Here is a 27,103-nt window from a genome sequence, read left to right as displayed (position 1 = left end):
TTGTTTACTTCAAAGCTGTCAGACACGCGCAGATGTGCTCAAATATGTCGACAACACGTGTTTTGCTACCATCCCAAGTTCTCTGTGTTACAGTGTCGAACCATATATGTAGATCTAGATCTTTTATTGAGAACCATTAGTGGCAGATACTGGACACAAAGATTCCTTCTGACCAAACATCATGACATGACCCTGATTCAAGGTCATTTTGTCAAGGTCAGTACATGCACTCGTAGGCGATAACTAACTTAAAGGTCACAGTTTTGTGTAGCTATCACGTGTTATGCTGAATAAAGCATACACAACTAACACCTTTCATTTTTATAATGATTTTAAAAGCGTCTGAGATTTAAAAATGTATAACACATATAATATTTGATTTGAACATATTTTATTGAGAATCTAGGCCCTCTCCCTACACATATAACAAGATTTTAAGGAACACAATTTGACTTACAAAAACAATAGTCATTGGAATGACAGGATATTTATCAATGTTAAGACTACACACTAATGAAGTCTCTGGCGTGGACTCTTCACACAAGGTCGGTCTTACTCTTTGAAATCATGATTTCTTCTGTAAGAGAAAGATAATTACTTTAATGAAGCATAAGTAAACGGAGTTCATCATTATCATTCGATCGCAACATAGAAAAGAAACAAATCATAATAACAATATAGGTCTGAATGAATTATCACTAACACATTACATTGTACACCGAAATGTACACATTTACTCAAAATAAATCAAAATAGTCCGCAGAAATGAATTTCACATTGCTGGTTTATAAATGCCAATAGCAGTTTCTACATTACACACACATGTGTAATGCTTAACTATCCAAGAAAATGTTTAATCAAAATATTCTGGCTACTGTCATAGTTGGAAATTCACGGTTGATCTCAATTCGCTTACTTTGTCGGACACTCACGATCTGTTTCACAATTACTTGGTGTGCGTTCTATCCAACCCCCCCCCCCCCCCACCCCACACACACAAATTCATGTTAAATTGACGATTTGTGATTTTTAAAAAACAAAATATAATTTTTCTACCTTTTTAATCAATATTTCAAATGTAGTAATTTTATAATTTCATTAAGTACATGTATTGTATATAAAACACCGCCGCTAAATCTATATATAGCCTACTTTAAAGCTAGCATAGCAGCAGTCAACTTTTTAAATACTTCATAAAAGTGTATGTATGTGATTTGAAAATCAGAATTTGAAGAAAAAATATGAACCTATACTACAGAGGTTTGGACATTATCCAGTCGAATTAAAACCAAATTGTTTTTCAACAGAATATCTATATATAAAGATCTTTTTTTAAAACCTTCCTACGCAAACCTTAAAATTAAACCTTATTGTGGCCCGTTGTCATTATGTGAATAGACTTGAAGCAGCACTACATGAAGAATTCGAAGCGTGTGGTGGTGTCATGCTGTAATGAATCTTTCTTATACAATGGTTAATCTGCTAGAGGTCTTTTCTTTTAAGCGCCCCACTCCACTTCCATTTTATCTCTCAAAACCTTGAATGCCCTTTCACTTAAAGGACACATCTCATGTTTTCAAAGTATACAACATTACATGCTTTCGTCTTCTTTATGCTTATAGTAATTAATTCTAATAGTTCGTTCGCCGAAATTTCGCGATAATTAACCACAATACAGACTTAAATCTAAGCCCCGATTTCAAAAAGTCAAGTTAATTAGGTAGGTAGTCACGTGGTACAGTGACGTCACATGCGCCCTTCGGATTGTGAAAGTACTGCGAGATATTATTAAAAACTCAACTTTTAGGGGCTTAATTTATTTACCATGGGCAACATTTAAATCGATGTTGACAAATTGTCCGAGTTTTATATGTGTTCGCCACCAGTGCACACGTCATACATGTATAACGATGTAAATACCCAAATCTAGCGAGTAAAGCGTGTATGAAATCGGCAATATTAATGTTTATATGGGTCGCTGTCTACAAACTGTTTGGTGATGTTATTCCTTTATACATCTGTAATTGGTGTTGTTTTTCTAAAATAAACAGTGCAATCATTATTTATATTTGGATTAGACAAATTATGATTACCATTGGTTTAACTTTGCCATATGGTTCTAGATCTGTTTAAGTGCAAACTATGAATAAATCAACAGACACTGGAATCTTCTAGACAGGCAAACGCTGCCAGGGCTTACTTTTAGCACAGTAGATGAGCTATAAAGGGAAGTATAGAGTGACATGTTAAGAGGGGGAAGCTGACCATGGGATAATTCCATTGTGTGACTGAAAACTAGAGCAGAGTGTCTTCTCGGAAACTACATGTAACTCTGGAGTGGGGTCTCCGTACAGGGAGCCAGTTTTGCGTGGATGAATTCTACTATAGAGCCAGTTTTCCCCAGAATTCTCCTCTTGAGCCAGCTGAATCAGAAAATCTTAGGGTGAACATACTACTCTATATATAAGATCGATACTGGCTGATTCAGTTGGTAAACTCCGGTTATAATTGATGCATGTATTTATAAACGGAGGGGGGGGGGGGGGTAGTTAACAGCTGGGGGCTGTTTTGAAGTCTCCAGTAGGTCCAGGGCGATTCTCCGTTGGGTTCCAGGGATAAAGCTCCCTGAAACTGCTTAAGTTCTGATATAATAAGACGTACATGTATATAATTTAATGTTTTTGGATATATTTCTATAAAAATAGATCATATTTATAAAGGGAATGTGCACCTGCCGCGCCAGCGCTGGATCTGCAACTGTTGATATATCTTAGGGCACATGTTTCAATTTAAGAATGACGAATGTGATAGTTATTGAAACAGCAAATTTTACAAATTCTTCTACACTGAATGGCCTTGTTGCAAATATTAAGTCTCGATGCAACAACTAGCCTATGAAAAGTACAAACAGTTTGGACATCTCTGAACAACTTTTAAAAAACGCATACATTTCCAGAATGATTTTGCACTGCACGATCTTAAATGCTTTTTAAAAAGGCTTGACCATCCCCAATGTAAATTTATTTAGTTTTTGTTAGCTTTCTCCAGCTTGTTCATTAGCCAGTTGAGCAAAAATATTGCCGTTTTGTTTGGTCGAGAATTTTTTTCGCTGGTGAAGTGCCATAAAAGTACAAGCTCTTTATCATGTCTATTGTGACGGATGAACTTCATTCGAAAGACCCGTGACTCGCACTTCTAGTATCGGGCACTTGGCGATGGAAGGTGAAATGAAACCGACCGTGGATTTCCGACGTTGACTTACTATAAGATGTACTCCAAACATTGCATGGTCATCGGAAGACGTGCAATTCTCGGGTGGCTTTAGAGAGCCGTTGTCCTGAATCCCAACACATTTCTCCGGTTCCCTAACCGACTCCAAGGCCACAAAACTCTCTGGGTCCAACACCAGCAGGAGTTTGGTGTCTAGACCGTCATGTTCAGATCCCGGGGGCTGAAAAGACACAGTTTCACGTTTTCTGATTCCTTCGTATGATTCTATTATCTATATATACATCTAGAAGTAAGAACTGATCCGTATAATAAAATAATGAGCCGGTTCCATCTAATAGCAGGTCTGTAGGGATAGAAGAGGCAGAAGGGGGGGGGGGGGGGGGGGTACTAGATCCCAATGACATACTTTTCGATAGAGAGGAAAATCACAGAGAAGATTTATGAAAAGTGTGACGTCTAAGAATACTTTGTCTCCCTCCCACCCCCATCTCCCTTTGAAATTACTTCCTACAACAAATGATTATCCGAATGACATTTTCTAACCCATTTAAACCTGTCAAAAACAGATGCACATGGGGACTGGCTGCGAGAACTCACCACATGAACAATAGTACATTGTCCTTTTACTACAGACAGGAAGTTAAAATTGTTGTGGATTCGGATTTGGTTATGTCCTTCATTGATAATCGTCCACACAGCTGAAAGCAATTAATATGAAAATGAAATGTTAGCCTTACTTACATGTATAAGATTTATCTCAAGCAGGGATGAAAATATACCCCGGTCAGGATAATGCAATTTACTCCGATTGGGACAATCGTTGGTTTTTATAAATAACAAAATTTAGATACTAACAATAAAACTAACTTTGTTAGCTATAGTAAGATATATGCAGTATTAACATTTTTACTATTATTAAACATTCTGCCTATAGTAAATCAAAGTAGAAATAAATGATATTATCATAAATGTTTTACTATGCGATGCAGGGGCGGATCCAGGAATTGTGGTTACGGGGACGCCACTTTATGAGGCAGTGGGTCCAGAGCGAAGTCCTGGTGGGGGTCCAGGGGGCGAAGCCCCCGGAAGCTCCTGGATTTTACAGATTTATGGGGCTTGAAATATTTCTCCTATAAAGTCATTTGTACTATTTTCTATCATTTTAATAAGGTGAAATTAATAAAATGACCCAAATTTTAAGGGTTTTTTGGAAAAAATTAGGAACTCCCAATAAAGTAATTCAAGAAATCAAAGGATTTTGCCATTTATTTCTCCGGGAGTAGAAGAAATCATTGCTTCTTTTATCGTTTAGTACATTTTCCGAAACAAGATAACGCGATTTACCTTAAATTTGAAAATTTTAGGGGGGGGGGGCCGGCTGCGCCCCCTCTAAATCCGCCACTGCGATGTAGTATAAAGTATGGAAGTTTTCACTAATAGTAAACTATTGTTTACTACGCTATTTTTTTTTTTGGGGGGGGGGGATGTGTAGTATATAAAAGTGGAATGAAAATATGCCCCTGATGCGTGCAACGATTGAATTAAAGATCTATTTAAATAATGACATCTTCAATTCATTTATTCTGCACAAAAATTGAATTGATTCGCTTGCTCTCTACAACTGTAGCGCGCATGAATTCAATTAACGCCCGCATTAATTCAATTAATGCTCTCTTCAATTGAATTAATGATATCATTAATTTAATTGATGCGCGCAATAATTCTTTTAGAGAGAGCAATTATTTAATTAGAAATATCTTCATTTCAACATATCCAAGATTGAATTAATGATATCTTTAATTGAATTGTTGCTCTCTGTGCGCATTAATTCCTTATACAAAAGCGTTGTATATATGATTAAAGATATTTACAATTGAATCAAAGAGATCCTCAAATCATTTATATCGAGCTCCAAATTGAATTTTGCTGGCAATAATTCCACCACATTGATGCGCGCATCAATTGAATTGATGAGAGCATTAATTGAATTGATAAACGCATCAAATCAATTATTGATCTCATAAATTAAGTTAATGCGCGCATCAAATCAATCATTGTTCTCATCAATTCAATTGATGCGTGCATGAATTAAAGTGTCGTGTGCAATAATTGAATTCATTCGCGCATCAATTAAATTGAAATGAAATTGATGAGATCAATAATTCAATTACAGCGCACATCAATTCAATTATTGCGCGCAATGATTGAATTGATAATATCTTCAAAAAATTAAAGATATCTTCAATTAATTGAGTATATGCTTATTGATATAACCAAATAATGTTATTTAAGTGTCAATTAAGGAAATATCAAAAAACTATTAGATTAGATATTATAGCCCAGACCGTTCCATGCATGTTCCCCAATATCCCCCCTGCCGTCCACCACGAGTTTGCCGGACCGTGCCTGCACAATCCTTAGGGAACGCCCACTGGCTTTAGATACGAACTGTATCAGGTTACCAGTGTCAAAATTGCTCTGAAAGAATATTATAATTGTCGAAAATAGATTGTGAACTATTGGCAGTAATAAGGAGATTTAAAACCTGATACTCAACTCTCTAACAGGTAAATGAAAAAAACCAACTTTTTTTCATAAGTCAATGCTTACTAGAAGAGGACCAAATTTGTGTTTCCTTGTTTCAGAGGTAATGACGTTTCCGGCAGCATCTATTACGTCCTCCACAGCATGTCCAATCTTGTGCTGATTTTTAGACAGCATTTCTAATGGATCAACCTACAACAGTGAAAAAGACAAGTGGATCTCAGATTACACCGATAGGAACTTTATTTTCAAATGTAAATTCAGCAGTTGATGCCAAGTGTGTCAACAAGTTTTGAATTCGAAAATGATATTTTGACCTGTTTTTTTTTTTATTCTCTAAGAGTTTTTTCCACTTTGTATATCAATTGTTTATATATGCATGTACGTTAATGTTTACGTTTTTATACATGCATATATGTAAATTCAAATGTACATTTCACGTGCAATACATACGTACCTCTTCCGGTGGGTATTTCACCTTGGTGGACGATGCCTGCTCCATCGTTCTAAGTGAAGTGACTGTTTTAACAGAGGACGTGAAACTAGAAATTCTGATACTGAAAAGAACAAGAATTTTCGAAAACATGCAGCCATGTAAAAGCTGAAATCATGATGTATTTTGAGATCGAAATCAAGCGTGATGTTTGGAATTTCCTTTAAAAAGCATATTAAGTCTAATATGAAAATGATTCCTCAATATCTAAATAAATCTGACAGGTAATGCTATTCAAACCCAGTAACATGCTTCTTGTAGATGAAGATTATTTTAAAGCCTTTATTTCCTGTATATCTGGTAGTACCTTACTACCGGTGTAGATAGTGTTCCTGACTTTAAGTAGCTGGTACTTGTATGTACTAATAGCTGGTTTCTGTTTTTAGTATCTAGTTACATGTAGTACTGTAGTAGCTTGTTGCTAACTCTTTCGGTTTTAGTATTTAGTTACTTGTAGTACTTAGCTAGTTGCTAACTCTTTCTGTGTATCTAGTTACTTGTGGTAGTGGCTGGTAGCTGGTTGCTAGTAACTAACTCTTTCTGTTTTAGTATTTAGTTACTTGTGGTAGTGGCTGGTAGCTGGTTGCTAGTAACTAACTCTTTCTGTTTTAGTATTTAGTTACTTGTGGTAGTGGCTGGTAGCTGGTTGCTAGTAACTAACTCTTTCTGTTTTAGTATCTTGTTACTTGTGGTTGTGGCTGGTAGCTGGTTGCTAGTAACTAACTCTTTCTGTTTTAGTATCTTGTTACTTGTGGTAGTGGCTGGTAGCTGGTTGCTAGTAACTAACTCTTTCTGTTTTAGTATTTAGTTACTTGTGGTAGTGGATGGTAGCTGGTTGCTAGTAACTAACTCTTTCTGTTTTAGTATCTAGTTACTTGTGGTAGTGGCTGGTAGCTGGTTGCTAGTCACTAACTCTTTCTGTTTTAGTATTAGTTACTTGTAGTACTTAGCTAGTAACTAACTCTTTCTGTTTTAGTATCTAGTTACTTGTGGTAGTGGCTGGTAGCTGGTTGCTAGTAACTAACTCTTTCTGTTTTAGTATTTAGTTACTTGTGGTAGTGGCTGGTAGCTGGTTGCTAGTAACTAACTCTTTCTGTTTTAGTATTTAGTTACTTGTGGTAGTGGCTGGTAGCTGGTTGCTAGTAACTAACTCTTTCTGTTTTAGTATTTAGTTACTTGTGGTAGTGGCTGGTAGCTGGTTACTAGTAACTAACTCTTTCTGTTTTAGTATTTAGTTACTTGTGGTAGTGGTTGGTAGCTGGTTGCTAGTAACTAACTCTTTCTGTTTTAGTATTTAGTTACTTGTGGTAGTGGCTGGTAGCTGGTTACTAGTAACTAACTCTTTCTGTTTTAGTATCTAGTTACTTGTGGTAGTGGCTGGTAGCTGGTTACTAGTAACTAACTCTTTCTGTTTTAGTATTTAGTTACTTGTGGTAGTGGCTGGTAGCTGGTTGCTAGTAACTAACTCTTTCTGTTTTAGTATCTTGTTACTTGTGGTAGTGGCTGGTAGCTGGTTGCTAGTAACTAACTCTTTCTGTTTTAGTATTTAGTTACTTGTGGTAGTGGATGGTAGCTGGTTGCTAGTAACTAACTCTTTCTGTTTTAGTATTTAGTTACTTGTGGTAGTGGCTGGTAACTGGTTGCTAGTAACTAACTCTTTCTGTTTTAGTATTTTGTTACTGTGGTAGTGGCTGGTAGCTGGTTGCTAGTAACTAACTTTTTCCTTTTAAGTATCCAGTTACATATACATGTACAAGCAACTGATTGCTAGTAGGTAACTTGACCGATCTCTGTATTTTGATGTATACAAAGAAATAATTTTTGTACACACATTTTCAAAGTGTCTATCAAATAAAAACCAGCTGCTTATTCAAGTTTATGTTTTCTTTTCAATTCCCCATGAATATTCGTTATTTTATATACTTATTATGTAAAGGATGGACTGGTCGGCACGTACGGTCTTAATGGTCGGATGGTTTGTTAAATGCAGACAAAACAATCTCGGTGAAACAATTCAAAAGATAAAAACAATTTGCATTCATTCAGTAACTTACATGGCATTTAACTTCTTCACCTATTTTATTCAATGTCAACGGTCGTAAAAAAATAAAAAAAATCAGGTCAAAAAACATTCCTGAAGATTAAATTTTCAGCTTTATCTAGCAGCGACCAAAATAAATGTGAAAATAGAATTGCTATAAAACTACACACATTCATATGATTATTCCATGATATAACCATACTCGCAATGTCAAGAATATAGACACAAAAGTAATCGATAACTCGATGAGTTTTGTATATGGGTGGCATAAAAAGAATATACGCACAATAAGATGTACCACCGAGTCAGTTAGCCAATGCTTGTAACTAATTCATGGGGGGGGGGGGGGGGGGGAAATTGAAATACGAGTATATAATATATCAACATGATAAACTTACTTTTACATTATTTACATGAATATTACACTTACCTACGCAATAGGCTGTACAATTTGATCACCAAATGTCAGGAAGTTTAAAGAGCACAACAGCGCATATTGTGCATGTACACGGTGCTTATTGATTTTTAAAAGGGTAATTTCATTAGGTCAATAATCAATGTCATCAATGGGATCGGGCTTCTCTCGAATTTTTATGAAGCATGAAATCATTCTGTTATAGTGAGCATTTGTCCATCTCTCAATTATAAACTGTTTTCTATTTTCTACGGTATTTCTTTGGAAAAACCACACACCGTAGATAGGTTACCGTAGTTCTTGCTCCTTCGCAAAACACTCGGCGATCACAGGTCTTTCGGATATGACCTTAAAACGTAGGTTGCGTGTCGCTGCAGGCGTTGGCATATTCAGGAATTTGAGCATGTCGAAATGTGGTACTTCGCCTACAGCTGGTGGCGTCTCAATATGAGTAAAAATTTCTAACCAAACTTGGCGCAAATCATGCTTGTGCTTGGGTGGTGAAGATTCAGTTTTCTTTAAATACAGGGTCACGATTCTTTTAAGCTGAGATCTTGAATTACCGTAAAAATTTCTTCTAAAGGTCTACTGGACCAGAAAATCACAACTTGCAATGTAAAAGCTTGGTTTCATAGTGATGACGGAAGTGTGCGCAAACTCGAAGGCGGGACCACAGCACATTAAAATTATTTTAAAATCTTCATCTAAAAAACCACAGTAGTATAGATTGTTTAATCAATATGCATGTATGCTCATGTAGTGTAGATTTAAGTACTGTACATTATCATTCTGGTATGTTTATACCATATTTTCACAGGGTCCTTGGTGGGTCCACACTCTGGGTTTAACAAGGGAATGCACGGGGAAATTCTTTGGAAAAAAATCTTCTTAAGAACCAAATGTATACATTACATCTAAGTCCCCAAGGGTCTCTACAGCCCAGTAGCTAAGTACTTCGTTACTAGCTTGAAAATACGGATGTATATTTAATTGCTGTTATAAAATTTAGAAATTCATTTCAAAATTAAGGATTATCTCCCTCATGCATAGCTCTTATCCTTGGACGAATTTGGCTCCACTTTTTTGGCACGCTGTTTTTGGCTATATTTAGCTCTAAAACTTCATAGTTATTTCGGATTTCATACATTTCGGTTGAGCATCACTGAAGAGACATTATTTGTCGAAATGCGCATCTGGTGCATCAAAATTGGTACTGTATAAGTTTTACATCTAACTGATACGCAGTGATGCTCATTTGTTGATACACAGTGATGCTCATTTGTTGATACACATTGATGCTCATTTGATATGCAGAGATGCTCATTAATACGCAGTGATGCTCATTTGTTGATACGCAGTGATGCTCATTTGTTTATACGCAGTGATGCTCATTTCATACTCAGTGATGCTCATTTGATACGCAGTGATGCTCATTTGTTGATACACAGTGATGCTCATTTGTTGATACACTGTACGAAGTGATGCTCATTTGATACACAGTGATGCTCATTTGTTGATACGCAGTGATGCTCATTTGATACGCAGTGATGCTCATTTGTTGATACGAAGTGATGCTCATTTCATACGCAGTGATGCTCATTTGTTAATACGCAATGATGTTCATTTGTTAATACGAGTGATGCTCATTTGTTAATACGAAGTGATGCTCATTTGTTAATACGCAGTGATGCTCATTTGTTGATACACTGTACGAAGTGATGCTCATTTGATACGCAGTGATGCTCATTTGTTGATACACAGTGATGCTCATTTGATACGCAGTGGTGCTCATTTGTTGACACGGAGTGATGCTCATTTGTTGATACACAGTGGTGCTCATTTGTTGATACACAGTGGTGCTCATTTGTTGATACACAGTGGTGCTCATTTGTTGATACACAGTGATGCTCATTTGTTGACACGGAGTGGTGCTCATTTGTTGATACACAGTGGTGCTCATTTGTTGATACACAGTGGTGCTCATTTGTTGATACACAGTGGTGCTCATTTGTTGATACACAGTGATGCTCATTTGTTGATACACAGTGGTGCTCATTTGTTGATACACAGTGGTGCTCATTTGTTGACACGGAGTGGTGCTCATTTGTTGATACACAGTGGTGCTCATTTGTTGACACGGAGTGATGCTCATTTGTTGATACACAGTGGTGCTCATTTGTTGACACGGAGTGGTGCTCATTTGTTGATACACAGTGGTGCTCATTTGTTGACACGGAGTGGTGCTCATTTGTTGATACACAGTGGTGCTCATTTGTTGATACACAGTGGTGCTCATTTGTTGATACACAGTGGTGCTCATTTGTTGATACGCAGTGGTGCTCATTTGTTGACACGGAGTGGTGCTCATTTGTTGATACACAGTGGTGCTCATTTGTTGACACGCAGTGATGCTCATTTGATACGCAGTGATGCTCATTTGTTGATACGAAGTGATGCTCATTTCATACGCAGTGATGCTCATTTGTTAATACGCAATGATGCTCATTTTTTAATACGAAGTGATGCTCATTTGTTAATACGAAGTGATGCTCATTTGTTAATACGCAATGATGTTCATTTGTTAATACGAGTGATGCTCATTTGTTAATACGAAGTGATGCTCATTTGTTAATACGCAGTGATGCTCATTTGTTGATACACTGTACGAAGTGATGCTCATTTGATACGCAGTGATGCTCATTTGTTGATACACAGTGATGCTCATTTGATACGCAGTGGTGCTCATTTGTTGACACGGAGTGGTGCTCATTTGTTGATACACAGTGGTGCTCATTTGTTGATACACAGTGGTGCTCATTTGTTGATACACAGTGGTGCTTATTTGTTGATACACAGTGATGCTCATTTGTTGATACACAGTGGTGCCCATTTGTTGATACACAGTGGTGCTCATTTGTTGACACGGAGTGGTGCTCATTTGTTGATACACAGTGGTGCTCATTTGTTGACACGGAGTGGTGCTCATTTGTTGATACACAGTGGTGCTCATTTGTTGATACACAGTGGTGCTCATTTGTTGATACACAGTGGTGCTCATTTGTTGATACACAGTGGTGCTCATTTGTTGATACGCAGTGGTGCTCATTTGTTGACACGGAGTGGTGCTCATTTGTTGATACACAGTGGTGCTCATTTATTGATACGCAGTGGTGCTCATTTGTTGACACGGAGTGGTGCTCATTTGTTGATACACAGTGGTGCTCATTTGTTGACACGGAGTGGTGCTCATTTGTTGATACACAGTGGTGCTCATTTGTTGATACACAGTGGTGCTCATTTGTTGACACGGAGTGGTGCTCATTTGTTGATACACAGTGGTGCTCATTTGTTGATACACAGTGGTGCTCATTTGTTGACACGGAGTGGTGCTCATTTGTTGATACACAGTGGTGCTCATTTGTTGACACGGAGTGGTGCTCATTTGTTGATACACAGTGGTGCTCATTTGTTGATACACAGTGGTGCTCATTTGTTGACACGGAGTGGTGCTCATTTGTTGATACGCAGTGGTGCTCATTTGTTGATACACAGTGGTGCTCATTTGTTGATACACAGTGGTGCTCATTTGTTGACACGGAGTGGTGCTCATTTGTTGATACACAGTGGTGCTCATTTAATTTGTTCACACCGTACATCCAGGGTCACAAAAACAATTCAGAATTTCACAAATCGGATTTTTTATATCAAAAATTCAAATTCTTGATATCAATAATTAAATAACTTGTTTTTCTGATATCAAGAATTTGATTTTTTGATATCAGAAAATTAGAGGTATTTTTTAATATCAGAAAATTACTTTTTGATATAAAGAATTCGAATTTCTGATATCAAAAATCATTTTTTGATATAAAAAAAATAGACTCTTTGATATCAAAAAACGATTTTTGATATCAGCATATACTTCAAAAATATTAAAACGGCGCCTCATATTAAAGTGATACATTTATCTGATAAATATTTTGTAGATATACATATCAGTGTTTCGTCAAGTATTCATCCTAGAATTATATGATATACTGGTGTTGATAAATTTGAATGATGCAATAACATATAAGTATCCACCTTTCATACAATCTGACTAAAGTACAGACCTTCATGTAGTTATACATATGATATAGGTCTGTACTTAAATAGTCAGATTGCCTTTCATATATCATTTTGAATTTTAAAAAGTCTCGTTAGAATTGAATAACTTAAATTTTTGGAGTCCGCAAAAAGGAGGGGGGGGGGTGTTCCAGATCCCCTGGACCCCCTCTCTGAATCTGCTCTTGGGATGCCGTTCTGCAAGTCAATGTATGTGCCCCCCCCCCCACCCCCCACCCCCCCCCCCCCCCCCCACACACACACACATGGATTGAATGGGGCCCTTTGCTTCGCTATTTTAAAAAATGGAACTCCGAATATTATACAAGTTACATTGAAAGTTGGTTCATTAAAAAGATACAAACATGAAGAATGGGATGTGATGTTTGTGTGTTTATATGCAGAAGTTATTTTACGATATTGTGATTTTACATACTTTTCTCATTCAATTTTTTCAGTAATGACCGATAGTTCACATCCAAGATGGCGGCGTGCAAATTAGCTACATGTACATGGTAAGAATTTCTTTATATGTTGAATTTGAAAAAAACAGCAACCAAATAACCAAATGTGATTTCCTGTCGTTGGACTGGAATTTGAAAAGGGGGGGGGGGGGTTGCTCGGAAGCAGCATTTATGAGGATGGGAGATAACTACTGTTTACTTCTCGCCACTAGATGGCCTGATTCTCGTTTGTTGTCAAGGGTGACGTACACTCTGTATTTTGTTCGCAACGAAGAAGTAGCTGTTGGCGCTATTGTTCAAATATCCACATTTGATCAAATCGATTTCAAAGATTTCAACGATTTTTGCAGTGATACAAATTTAACACCATAGTAAGTGATTGTTTGATTTATTCACTTGACGTTAACGGTTTTTAAATTACAGTACAAGGCCATTTCGTAGATTGTCGATATCTTATTTTTAGGCACCATTTTGACAAATAATTATTGACTCATCTACTTGGAATTACACTGGCCACACTCTAACGTTTAAATAAGTAATATATCAATGCTAGTAATAAAATATATCAGATTCTAGATATTAAATCACAATGCTAATGGGGATAGCGGGGCCGGATGGGGTGGGGGGTGACTAAGGGAAGTAATTCCAAAATCCCTTATTAAACAGCATTTTAGCTTTAACCATTTTTTCAGGGTATGAGATTTGCATGGTGAATTTTCGAAATTTTAAAGCTTTTTTTTTTTTTTTTTTTTACATTGAATCTTGTCACATTTGTACATTGAATCTTGTCACATTTGTATTTAAAGTTTAAGGTTTCTTGTCAAGCCACCCCCCCCCCCACCCCCAATCATGTGAAGAGGGGCATCAATTTACATCAGTCCATGGTTACCCCATGATTCTAACGTGCCTGTGATGAATATTACAACTATTCAAAACAATATTATATCCTTAATAGTTAAGCATTAAAAAATAAATATCTCGTAATGATTTGAAAAGTGGGGATGGGGCACATACATGGTCCCCCCTCCCTTCTTTGAAAAGTAGAGGGCACATGCCCCGGCTACCCCTTCTCCTATGCCCTTGTAATGTTATCAATGTGATAATTCGAATCTGATGATATGTTACTTAAATTCAATGTTACGACGATAAAATGTATGATAATTGTTTTTTCCTTACTTTTCTATAAGGAGATGGAACAGAATAAAAAGGATCCTTGTTGTCAGGCAGCAGGTAGACTGAAATAATTATATCTAACTTTCTAAATGAGTATTTCAATTATTTTATAATCAAATTCAATTACCAGACCAACAGGTTTTACTAAATAAATAATGTTACACTTTATTTAAATTTACAACACTCATTGTTTCTAGTAATATTAAATGATAATATACAGAGGCGTTTTTCAGGCTCAGGGGATGTGCAGTCAGATGTGTCCACCACTTATTCCAGCTCAGTCTCTATACACGAGATCTCTGGTGGACACTCCGAAGCCAGCTCCCCAAAACAGACAGATTCGCGTAAGATTAAGTTTTACTTTAGTAATCATGTCAGTGATATCTAACATTAACCAACTCTAAGGCACCACATCTGATGATCTGAGTAAGTTAAAATTTTAAATATTGCGTGAATCTAGAAATTTTCTAGAAGGGAGAGAGAAGATGGGGGAGAGAGGTGGTGTTATCTTTTACAATATATATGTACTAATTAATTTGACGCTCTAAATTTTTATCAATCATTAATTGATTAAGTAATTTTAATTATAAATCAGACAAGTAATTTTAATTATAAATCAGACAGGCCCAGAATATTTGTCAGTTGTCTTCCTTGGCATGTCCTTTCTATAATCTGGGAGGAAACTGAGGCTGTGTGGTATAATTAATGAGATCAAATGAATTACTGATTCGCAGTGAGAAACATCAGACAAGTGTCTGTGAACAACTTTGATTTCAACAACCTGCAGACTCCACGAAGAGCTGCAGCATTGCCATCGTCTTTCCCTAATGTCCGCACCCCAGCGTCAACTCATAGCACACATGCCATCATTGGAGGGAATTCAAGACAGAAGACAAAAACAACAAGACAGGCAGTTGATATAGGTACCGACTTACACATGTATTTATTGAAACCTTGTAAAGTGCTTGGTTTTGTATTTGAAAATATAGCTGAAATAAACCAATTAAGTCTTCATGTTTTCATTTTGTATAATATATTCCACTTCAGCTAACAATAAGATTGCTGTGATCATAATTACTAGCAATGCAAATTCTTCATTGTTTTAATTCATCACAGATAAGGCCACTGGTGCTAAGAAAGTTGTTTCAACTCGGAGGAATGAGTAAGTTTACAGATACATCGTACATCTTTTTGTGATAAACAGCTAACAAGTAAATTTATTAGATTGTTACTTGTTAGCTGTACTTTTAAAATATCCGGTTTATACCTTTTTAATGACATTCTATACCAAATTATTTAAATAATATACATGAAATGTAATACAAACACGATCATATGTTCTTTGGACAGTTGTGACCCAAAAAATCATGATGGTGATCTCAAGAAGTTAATGCTGGAAGACCAGGAATGTAGCAAGTTGTTGCTCAGCATCAAGGAGAACAAGAGACAAACACAGATGAAGGTGGAAGAGCAACAGAAAAATCTGGCAGAGGCAAGGAAATATCACAGAGAGTTGATTTCAAGAAAGATGACCCAGGCAAAGAAAATCAACTCCGTGAATAAAACTGTTGGGTGCAGTGGACATGTGCACGCAGCTCAGGAGGATATCTTGCTTTACCAGATGCTGGGTAATCTGGAGAGAATCCAGAGAGGTCAAGTCAAAGTCCTGGAGACTGAGCTCAGTGCTCTAACAGGATCACCTCCAAGGTCTACCCCAATGCCTATACTCAAGAGATCAAAACCAGCCTCCAGAATTACCAATCTCGATGTCAGAGAAATGGAAAATAACACCTTGCCTCCTGTAGGGGTGCAAGAGAAGAATATGACAGCAAAACAACCAGCTAAAGTTAAAAACTTTGATGAGGTGTATTACCCAGAGAAAGGATTGAGAAACCGTAAAGAGTCAACTGTTCCAGCTGTCTGTGTCCGTCAAGTTCCTCCACTTGGTGATAGCCTGCCTGCTGTGGGAAAAACGCCTACCGTACCAGCTGTCTGTGGCCATAAAGGGAAGAAATTGCTAGCCAGTAGAAATTTTTTTGCGGCCAGACAAAACATGACCAAAGATCACGACAAAATTTCAAGATCTGTGGTCCTTCCTGATATTAAGGACAGTGATAAAATTAAAATTTTCATTCCAAATATATTCAATTGTAAATCTATCTTATAATTGCTGTGTGTTGTTTAAAGATGTTTTCTGGGGTGTGTTGAAAAGGCAGCATTCTCTAGAACTACAGAAGTTTTGAATACTTTCTTTATATATATTTATTGAATATTTTTTCTTTAGTTGTACAGCATTTTATCTTTAATTTTTAAAGTAAAGTTTATAAAATATATATTTGAAGTCTCCTCAGACCCTCCTGTATAGACCCTGTCTACCTCTGGCAGATTTTTAGGGTTTTTGTTGTTGTTGTTGTTGTTGGCCTTTTCTGATTTCTTCAGGGTCCTGGTATATTTCTTGGGAACTCTCTTGCTAATTTGTTGTATGATATTATGGGCATTTGTCATAAGTACACCATCTGCACATGTATTTTGTGCATGCATTCTATATGTGTCCATGTGTTGTTTTTGTATTTTGTTTGACATTAATAGTTATGCCAGAATTTTTTATTCTAGCAACAACAACAAAAAAGGGAATGTAATCTCGTTGATTTTCATATTTCATTAAAATTGAAAATGAATACATTTATTATTATTTTTTAATATACATTCATACAAAACCTCTGATATGTATATACAATTGTTATGCTATAAGTTTGTTCAACATATTCATATTGGAGAGGGTTTAATTTGTAATCCCAGTAAGGAATATTCTTGTCAGATCTGGTCGTAATACCTTTCAGCCCATTTACAAGATGGTGTTTCCATTCCCCCCCCCCCCCCCCCCCCCCCCCCCCCCCCCTTTGAATCAGGTGAAATAGTGCTTAGTGTATTACTTTAAATTTTGAAGGATGTCAACAACTCAACATCATGTAATTTTAACGCATTTGATGGTAAAGTAAACTGCTTTACAAGCAGTAAATCAGAATATATAAGCTTAAAAATACTGCATGTTTTGTTGGTTACATTTTGACTCTTGACCAACACAGTACAATAGAATAGAGCAATGTATATATACTAATTTTTTAATCTAAGATATTGTTGTGTTGATGTTAAATAAAAGGATTGAATAAACTATCCTGTTTATTAATAACGAGAAATTCCATTTAAAGTAATACTATATGTATATTTCACATGATTCAAAGGTAAAAATGTAAACAATATCAAATAAATCTAGGATCACTTATTCTTGAATCCTGTGGTTGTTTTCATGGTGGAGACCAGAGGCGGATGCAAAAGGGTTGCGACCTTGGGTAGTACATTCTTCCATTCACCCCAAAGTATTGTAATATATTGTATTTCATAAAATGTTTCCCTCTTAGACTTTCAACTTTTATATGATTTTTTGCCGTCATCAAATGGCTGGGACATATAATGATAATTGTTCTATTGACGATAGATGGAAAGGGGGGGGGGGGTGCAATGTAACGTGTCGATATTGTTTTGGTGATGGTCTAGGCAATTGCACGTTGTTCTACATAACATAGGACATTGCCTTGTTGAAAATTTCAGTTGTGTTGGCGGTCAAACGGCACAACAAGTTACAGAACAGTATTGATGTACATGTGTAGTCTAAATGAGCTGTCTAATCACCTTCAATGATGACCAAACGGGTTTTGCAGATACAATAACGCTATCTTGCCACAAAACCTGGCATATTCCATTTGGTATAACTAACGTTCACCCCGACTTTAAAAATTTGGAGTACATGGTGTCATCTTTACATAGAAAACATTTTAAGTGTCAAAACCTTTGGAGTTGAAAGGACATTTCCACTGCAACAAGACGCGTTTTGATAAAGCATGATAAAGTGTAGGAGCGGAGACGCCTCAGTATTTATGTGTCCCTGGTGTCTCACTTGCATTTTTTTTGTGTAGCCTCATGAAACGATCGATCCCGACGAGGTGTCGTAACCTTAGGTCAGTTTAGGGCGTTTGTAGAGACAATATACTGTTCTTTTGTGGACATTTAGATATCTTGTACCATCGTTCTTAGTGTTTCCCGCCAAACAGTAGCTGCATTGCCCTCTTGCTATTGTGTTTCTTTTGCGTGTCAGTATATTTATTTATTGAAATTGTCTTATTTTAGAGAAAAGGTCACTCGCGCCATGTGTGTAGTATGGTTTATATCGAGAAATATTACAATGAAACAAAAATATTGAAAAAACACATACTCCACAGTTTCTCCTCCTAGGCACTTGATCCTACCTCTGATATATCCAAGGGTCCGTGTTTGCCCAGCTCTCTTATATTTTGAATTCCTTATAGGAGTTGTGAGATTGATCACTTCGTTATCTTCAACTATCATTCAAACTGCTTTATCAAAAGTGGGCGCGGTCGCATCGTCTTCATATGATTTTGCAGATAGTGGGGAAAATAGAGATCGAATTTGATTGATTGATTGTTTTACGTCCCGTCGAGAATTTTTCATTCGAAGTTAAACACAACTTTGATATTGATATTTAACCAGCTGTGGGTGAAGAACCACAATTTTAAACCTACGTTTGTAGCAGTGGGAGTTCTTTAACGTGCCAGCGCCTACCGGAACCTTCGTATTTGTCGTAAAAAGCGACTAAATGCGACGGTCCTTCGGATGAAACCGTTAAACCGAGACCCCGTGTCACAGCAAGTGTAGCACGATAAAGATCCCTCCCTGCTCAAAGGACGTAAGCGCCGAGCATAGGCTTAAAATTTGCAGCCCTTCACCGGCAATGGATTGGTGACGTCTACACATGAGTGAAATATTCTCGAGAGATACTTTTCACTGATAACATCTCATCAAAAGCACTGGGACTAAGCCCGTTTTGGGCCCGAACTCTGTGATACCATAAATATAGACTATCTATATTTATGGTATCACAGAGTTAGGGCCCATAACGGGCTTAGCCCTTATGGAGCACCAAATTCACATAAACTCAAATAATTGAAGAAATCATTTGAAGCTGGGAGTTTTCAGGTCGTATGGGGCTTTAATGAATATTTGAAGGTATGTTTAGACACAAGTATAATAAGACAATATGTTAAGAATTTTTGGATATTAAATCTATAAGGCAACTCAAGAATACAACGATATAAGGCCTCAATATGACAAGCCCTTTTACTATTTATTCGAAAAATAAGATATCTCTTTAAATTAAAGAGATATCTCTCATTTTAAAGAGAGATATCTCTTAATCTTAAGAGATGTCTCTCTAAATAAGAGATATCTCTTTCACTTAGAGAGATATCTCTTGTTATACTTTAAGATATATCTCTTTCACTTAAAGAGATATCTCTTTTACTCTGAGAGATATCTCTTTTACTTTGAGAGATATCTCCTTCACTTAAAGATATCTCTCTCTAAGAATTCCTAGAGAGATATCTCTCAAAGTATAAGAGATATCTCTTTCATCGTTGAAAAAGAGATATCTCTCAAAGAGAAAGAGACATCTCTTTCCAATATTTTTATTAGTTTGAATGCTTACTCCTCCCTAAAACGGAAGTCCGCCAAAGCAAATCTTACCATGATGGCTGGGGTGTTGCCAAAACGCGGAACGGAAAATGGAACGGAAGACGGAAATATATTATGCAATAATGTCATGAGGAGGTCAACATTTTGCAAAATCAAAAGGCTTATTTTGAACAAGGAATGCAGAAATTACAGAGAGAACAGGAAGTAATCAGGACTTTCTGCTTCCATATGGAGTGCCCCAAGGGTCAGTTCTGGGACCAAGACTTTATGCAATGTTTGCAAAACCGATTGGTGAAATCTGCCGCAGACATCATATCATGTATCATTGCTATGCTGACGATACCCAGGCATACTTAGTTTTTAGACCTACAGATACATGGAATGCTATCTCATCGCGGCTACAGGAATGCTTAGCAGATATAAAATATTGGATGAACGTCAACCTGCTGAAATTAAACGAAGAAAAAACTGAATTTATAGTGTTTACTTCGAAACATTCAAACGTTTCACCATCTTTTCAACTGTCTTTTGGAAATACCATTATTTCCAACTCGGACTGTGTTCGAAACCTTGGTGTTTTCTTCGACAGTGTAGTTTCTTTTAAAAATCATATTAGTTCCACCTCTCGTTCTTGTTATTATCATCTACGGAATATTGCACGGATTTGTTCTTTCATCAATGATGACGCCTGCAAGACACTTGTATGTTCTCTTGTGTTATCACGCTTAGACCATGGAAATGCACTATTTAAAGGGTTACCCCAAACAGATCTGAGCAGGCTACGGACAATCCAAAACTCAGCAGCTCGACTTGTTGCCAGGGTCAGGAAACATGACCATGTATCACCGGTGCTTGTGTCCTTGCACTGGCTTCCAGTTGATACCCGTGTTGAATACAATATTTTACTACACACATACAAGGCACTAAACGGATTGGCACCGGCCTATATCAGCTACCTCATCACTGTGTACGAACCAAAACGACCTCTGCGTTCATGCAATTCACGATTGCTAGAAAAACCCCGCGTTCGTACAAAGACCTATGGAGATCGAAGGTTTGATGTAACAGCTGCCACACTATGGAACAGTTTACCGATAGACATCCGTTCGTGTGGCACTGTCGAAAGTTTTAAGACAAACCTCAAAACATATCTTTTTAGGAAATCTTATAACCATATTTTGTAATATATTCTTTTTTAAAGTAAAGGCTGGTTTGTCGCATGAACTCGTAATGTTGAAATTGTTTTATTTTATTTGGATGTTATATTTTATGCTCTGATTAATCTTATCATGTTTTACATTTTACATTGTTAAAGCGCTTAGAGTAATTACAAATTATATAATACGCTATATAAATGCCGCACATTATTATTATTATTATCCTCAGAATCCACCATTTCATATTGATACCTCATAATAAAGCATTATTATGTATTTTTACACGGTGTGCATTGCGGATGAATGTACCAACAGGCGCTTGCTTAATATTTTGCATAGTAAGTTTTAATAAAAATATCAAGCAAGCGTCTATTGGCACCATCTTTTTTCCCGGCTTTGTCACACACACACCCCCACCCACCCCCCACCCTACACCTGGTACAATATATGTATCAAATCAAATTTTAAAGCGAACGAGTCCGGTGAAGAAACAAGTTTTGCCTCATTTGGGATGAATCTATGTGAAAGTTCGTACATTTACCGATATCCTGCGGATTAGTGTTGAAACTTAAGAGATACAGAAAGAAAGAAAGATTGAAACATAACCAATGTTAACTAGTGTGAAGTTTACGACCAATAGTAAGAGGAATTAACAGATTTATTTCATAATATATGAAATAGCTAAAAAGCTAACACAGAATTTATGCTTGAATGGAATTAAAAGTCATCTCATTATTAATCCAAATGTTAAGCTATACAAGTATTTAGTTTAAAAATCAACTGCCAGAAGTCCTCACTATTTAGGATTGGAGTGTTGCCGTTACTAAGTTTCCTGTTAGTTAAAAAATGATAAATCAGAGAAAAGTTGTTTAACTTGTTGACTAAATAAGATTATGAATTATTATTGTTTAATACATATCACACTCCTTGTTGTAAGTACACACATACACGGTATTATGTGTAAATACGTGTACATGTGCGTTAATGACGTTTTGCCACCGGGGGGGGGGGGGGGGGGGGGTATAAACCACGTGTGTTCTTTTCGTTCTCTACCCATAGGTAAGGTGTCACTGCTCGCTAACATCTCTGTCATTGCCGAAATTTCGAAATTCTTGTAAAATGCCTTGTAAATTCTTATACTAATGTTTAACTAAATTCGATTAATCAGAGTTAAAGAGTTCACTCCTTTTTTGCCGACCAGCAACTCATCATCAACATATACAAAGAAAGATAACTCTCATGTAATGAGAGTGACATGCACTTTTTCAGTACATGCTTATAAGAGCATGCGTAACGAGGAAGCTTCCTTTTCCAACTTGTAGCTGCTGCGATTAAGACGTGTCTGCAGGCAATCTCTAAGGCGTATCCTTGTCGACACCAACAACGGTCTCACTTGTAGATATACTGTAGTTTACTGTAGTTCATCATGCTCCGAGTTAAACGGAGGGCCAGGAACGCTCCATATATTGGTCCAGCGGCTGGGACAAGAGGAGCCGCATCCAGGACGACGACGGCTCACGCCTCTGCCAGACCTACAACGGTGACAACTCACATGGCCACTGACCTCCCTACTCAGCCTAGCCTGCCAGTTATCCCTCTAAGCACTCCACCAGTTGTGGACCCTCATCAACAGGTTATGGCTAACTTCCCAATTAATGAAAACAGGGGAGAACAAATTTCAGGTGAAAATGTTACCAATACCATGCACGCTTATCATGAGCCTGCCATAGCACCACTAGTTAGTGTTGGCGACGAGTTGGCCGTTCACATTGAACAAACAATGAAGGAAAAAATTTGGAACCGAGATTACTTTGAATTATCTAAGTTAATACAGTCTGAATTTGAAATTTCCAATGAACAACGGGTTTCAGTTGTCAATGGCCAGCTTGTCATCCAACCAAAAAATCCACCTAAACGAATTACATCAATACATACTTGGACAGATGCATTTTTAATCTTCGCAAGTATATACTTAACGAGGCACCCTGTTGATCTCCAGGGCATCCTCAAGTAGATGCACATAGTTAGACTGGCAGCAAACAGATCAGTTAGTGGGTGGATCGAATATGATAGGCAATTCAGGCTACGCCTGTCAAAGAATCCTAACATTTCCTGGGGTTCCGTTGATGCTGAGCTATGGCGCTTGTTTATTTCTAACCAAAGCCAATCACCCCCCACTCAACCGACCCATAAATGTTTTGACTTTAACTTTAAGGGTTCATGCCTTCGCCAGCCCTGTAATTACCTCCACTTGTGCATGTATTGTAATAAGTCGCATCCTAGACTACATTGTTGGGTCAATCAAAGTAATCCATCTCCTCAGGCTAACATCCCAAACCCAACACCCAACCCTCAACCCAGGCAACCGTTAAGTCAGCACAATTTTCGTCCCTTCAACCCCCGAGCACAATCCAATTCCCATCAACGTCAAAGAAATATGGGACCTAGGTTCAACACCCATTAATCATTCCATTTTGAAAAATTACCTTCGTGATCATCCTGATACTCAGTTAGTCCAGCACGTTGTGAATGGTTTTAGACACGGTTTCAGTTTAAATTGCACAGGATTAAGACTCTTGGTTTCGGCAAAAAATTTGAAATCTGCAACTCAGCATCAGGTTGAATTACTCCAGATAATTCATAAAGAAATTAGTTTAGGTCGTATGGCTGGTCCTTTTCACCATCGCCCTTTGTCAAATTTAAGGTGCAACCCAGTTGGGGTTTTGCCTAAAAAAGATGGGAGTTGGCGACTAATCACCAACTTATCTTCTCCAATTGGAAATAGTGTAAATGAGTTTATCGACCCGAAATTGTGTTCAGTTGCTTACGCATCATTTAATCACGCTATCCGAATGATTCATAGGTTAGGGCAGGGGGCATTATTGTGCAAAATGGATTTATCTAGTGCTTTTAGGTTGTTACCAGTACATCCTGCTGATTTTTCTTTGTTGGGTATTTGTGTAGGTGATCAATTCTTCATTGATAAATGCATGTCATTCGGTTGCTCTATTGCTTGCGCAACTTTTGAGAAGTTTTCCTCATTACTACATTGGATAGTAGCTACCCAATCACACAACAGTAATATTATTCATTACCTCGACGATTTCTTGTTTGTTGGTAAGCCATTGTCTGATCATTGTTATAACCTCTCTCTAGTTTTCAGACAAACTTGTAGAGCAATCGGGGTTCCAATCAATGACAAAAAAACTGAGGGTCCAACTACCAAACTTACATTTCTAGGTTTGGGCATTGACACAATTAGCCAAACAATCTTCATCCCTGAACAGAAGTGCATTGAGCTCAAACAAGCCTTGGTCTATTTATCGTCGTCCAAGAAGGTCACACTTACACAAATGCAGTCTTTGTGTGGTTCTTTAAAAAATTTTGCAAAGGCAGTCCCAGGTAATCGGGCATTCAACCGTCGATTTTATAATTCTACCATTGGAAATCTGATTAAAATCAGATCCTCGATCCGCTCCTCTTTTTTTTTTTCTTGTCGAATTCACAATTCACAAATGATTATTGTGGCACAGACATAAGAGGTACAAATACACCTCTTCCCCATGTTCTCTTTTTCTCAATAGATTCTTTTTTAGGTGGAATGACATATTTTAAATTCTTACAAAGAGTGGTGGGGTGTATCTCTAGAATGAAAGTGACTGTCATCTTTGTTTACATGAATGTTACTCTTTCACATGTTTTAATCTTCTTTTCAAACAAGAATATAAACAATGTAAAAACATGTTGGGCTGTAGGTGTATGTAAAATCCTGACTGTATATTTGAACAAGTGTGTGAGGAAAAACATCAATGTACAATCATTATTTCTATCAGCTCATATTTATATATTTTGAATCATACTCATTTACTAGTTACAACACATACTAAGGTTAACATTACCTCTGTTCTCTTTGATTCTGTTGGAATAAATGTATTTGTCAAGTCCTGAAAGGGTGCCATTTTCACCAGCTTAACGTAAGATACGTCAAATGGCTGCTTTTTCGCCGAAGGCATAGAAGTCGAAGGACTCCTAAGCATGCGTTTTGTGATCGTCTTTCTACGAGGCGAGAGCAGTTGTAGCATGTTTGTTTTCACCGCGTTCAATGCTATCTCACGAAACTTCTGCTTAATTAAATCATGTTTGGATTCAGTCTTCAATACAGACTCTACTGTGCGGTAACATTTTTTACACACACCTGCATTTATTATGTTCGTGACATCAACGTCTGTCAGTCCTGTTAATTTTCTTATGTTTTCTAACCTTTCGCTGTTAAGTTTTAACTTCATCTCGTAAAACTTGTGTACTTTTTCTTCGCCGCCAATCGTTTTCTCAATTTGAACAAAGGAAAATCTACAGAGGATGCATACATCCGATAAAACACAAGTCTTCCTTGGTGTTGTTGATGTCTCCATTTTTAATCGTTTCTCTTTCGGAACATATCGGTCATTTAGCGTATGCGAACAAAAAGGGTATAACTTCCGAAATACGATACAGGCAAATGGAAGTTACGATTTGATTGGTCAAAACAAAGTTCACCAGGAGGTGACCCCATACGGGGTTTCTTCAGATCCTCGTGTAGCGACAAGAAAAAAAAAGAGGAGCGGATCGAGGATCTGATTTTAATCAGATTGCTACCATTGGTATCCGTAAACCACACTTTCGACTTCGTGTCACAATAGGCATGAAACAAGATGCAAGGGTTTGGTTAGACTTCCTTGAAAACTTCAATGGCCGTGCTCCATTTCCAGATCTCCTATGGTCATCAAATACTGCGTTAAACCTATTTACGGATAGCTGCGCATCTTGCGGAGGCGGTGCATTTTACAACAACAGTTGGCTTGTTATTAAGTGGCCTAGTACCTGGGATTCTCAGGTTCTCCGAGACATAACATTCCTCGAGTTAGTTCCTATTCTGTGTGCATTCTGGGTATGGGCGGGTAGCTTTGAGTCTAAGAAATTGTTACTACATACAGACAATTTGACTTTGGTCCACATCTTAAATTCACAATCGAGCAAATCGGAAAGGGTCATGCAGTTAGTACGCCCATTAGTGCTGCTCTGCTTAAGACACAATATACAAATAAAAGCGGTTCATATTCCTGGATGTCGGAATTCGATTGCTAATGATATTTCTCGCTTTCAGTGGGACCGCTTCAAATCCCTTGCCCCACAGGCAGAGAAATATCCGTCACGGATACCTCCAGCAATATGGCAAGTCTTGAGTATCGAATAGAAGCACTTTTAGCAGCAGCAGTTTCCAAAAACACCGCGGCTACTTATAGCAGGGCTCTAGACTCATTTACAGAATTTCGGTCTAAGTACAACCTTCCATCCTTTTGGCCACCTTCTGTGGACCAAATTGTTTATTACTTAGCTTATCTATCAGCAAAGAACATATCATTTTCCACAGCAAAATGCTACTTAAGCGGGCTAAGTTACCATTTGCAAATTCAAGGTAAAGAAGACACAACTAAAGTTTTCATTGTTAAGATGTTAGAAGGCATGCATCGTTTAAACCCATTAAAGGACATAAGGGCACCTATTTAGTTGCCCCTATTAAATCGGGTTACATTGGCACTTCCTTCAGTCTGTAAAAATTATTACGAGGCAACTTTGTTTACCGTTGCCTTTCATTTGGCCTTCTTTGAATTACTTAGAGTTAGCGAACTAACAGTCTCTACAAACACTTCATACGCAATTTCCATTCATGATCTTGGGTTCTATAAGAACGAAATTAAACTGCGTATTAGGGGTTCGAAGACTGATCAGTATGCAGTGGGTTCCATTGTTCAGATAGATCTCAATCATGAAACCTCTACACTATTTCAATCGTTACAACATTATCTGCACTCTAGACCAACATCACCTGGCCCTTTATTACTCCACCTAAACGGTAAGCCACTCACTTCTTATCAGTTTACTTCAATCTTGCAC

At 37.3% G+C, this 27,103-nt stretch overlaps 3 protein-coding genes across 3 annotated transcripts; all 3 read right to left on the bottom strand.

Moving 5' to 3' along the window:
* Window positions 1-322: 322 nt before the first annotated feature.
* Window positions 323-8,821, bottom strand: LOC125682512 (uncharacterized). The gene is made up of 7 exons (XM_048923140.2): window positions 8,740-8,821; window positions 6,233-6,332; window positions 5,842-5,967; window positions 5,577-5,709; window positions 3,829-3,929; window positions 3,263-3,451; window positions 323-577 (listed from the first exon to the last, which is right to left on the bottom strand). The coding sequence occupies exons 2-7, from the start codon at window positions 6,275-6,277 to the stop codon at window positions 566-568; spliced, it is 606 nt and encodes a 201-aa protein (XP_048779097.2). The 5' UTR covers window positions 6,278-6,332; window positions 8,740-8,821; the 3' UTR covers window positions 323-565.
* Window positions 6,884-11,206, bottom strand: LOC130051536 (uncharacterized). Its single transcript, XM_056153526.1, has 2 exons — window positions 10,430-11,206; window positions 6,884-7,060 (listed from the first exon to the last, which is right to left on the bottom strand). The coding sequence occupies exons 1-2, from the start codon at window positions 11,204-11,206 to the stop codon at window positions 6,884-6,886; spliced, it is 954 nt and encodes a 317-aa protein (XP_056009501.1).
* A 13,724-nt stretch (window positions 11,207-24,930) lies between these two features.
* LOC130051535 (uncharacterized) lies at window positions 24,931-25,581 on the bottom strand. The gene has a single exon (XM_056153525.1). It carries the CDS (start codon window positions 25,579-25,581, stop codon window positions 25,030-25,032), a length of 552 nt encoding a protein of 183 aa, XP_056009500.1. The 3' UTR covers window positions 24,931-25,029.
* Between the last annotated feature and the right edge of the window lie 1,522 nt (window positions 25,582-27,103).

The sequence above is a fragment of the Ostrea edulis genome, chromosome 2 (assembly GCF_947568905.1).
Source record: "Ostrea edulis chromosome 2, xbOstEdul1.1, whole genome shotgun sequence".
Taxonomy (NCBI): domain Eukaryota; kingdom Metazoa; phylum Mollusca; class Bivalvia; order Ostreida; family Ostreidae; genus Ostrea; species Ostrea edulis.
The sequence above is the reverse complement of the archived record's forward strand: the minus strand, read 5'-3'. Positions and strand labels throughout refer to the sequence as shown.

What these genes read in the sequence shown, in the direction of transcription:
- LOC130051535 (XM_056153525.1), bottom strand. Translation starts at nt 25,581, where the DNA reads ATGGAGACATCAACAACACCAAGGAAGACTTGTGTTTTATCGGATGTA.
- LOC125682512 (XM_048923140.2), bottom strand. Translation starts at nt 6,277, where the DNA reads ATGGAGCAGGCATCGTCCACCAAGGTGAAATACCCACCGGAAGAG. An exon ending in ACAAATTTGGTCCTCTTCTA is followed by an intron (nt 5,710 to 5,841) that starts GTAAGCATTGAC and finishes ATATTCTTTCAG; the next exon opens with AGCAATTTTGACACTGGTAA. An exon ending in AATGTACTATTGTTCATGTG is followed by an intron (nt 3,452 to 3,828) that starts GTGAGTTCTCGC and finishes GTGTCTTTTCAG; the next exon opens with CCCCCGGGATCTGAACATGA.
- LOC130051536 (XM_056153526.1), bottom strand. Translation starts at nt 11,206, where the DNA reads ATGAGCATCACTGCGTATGAAATGAGCATCACTTCGTATCAACAAATG. An exon ending in TGAGCATCACTTCGTACAGT is followed by an intron (nt 7,061 to 10,429) that starts GTATCAACAAAT and finishes ATACTAAAACAG; the next exon opens with AAAGAGTTAGTTACTAGCAA.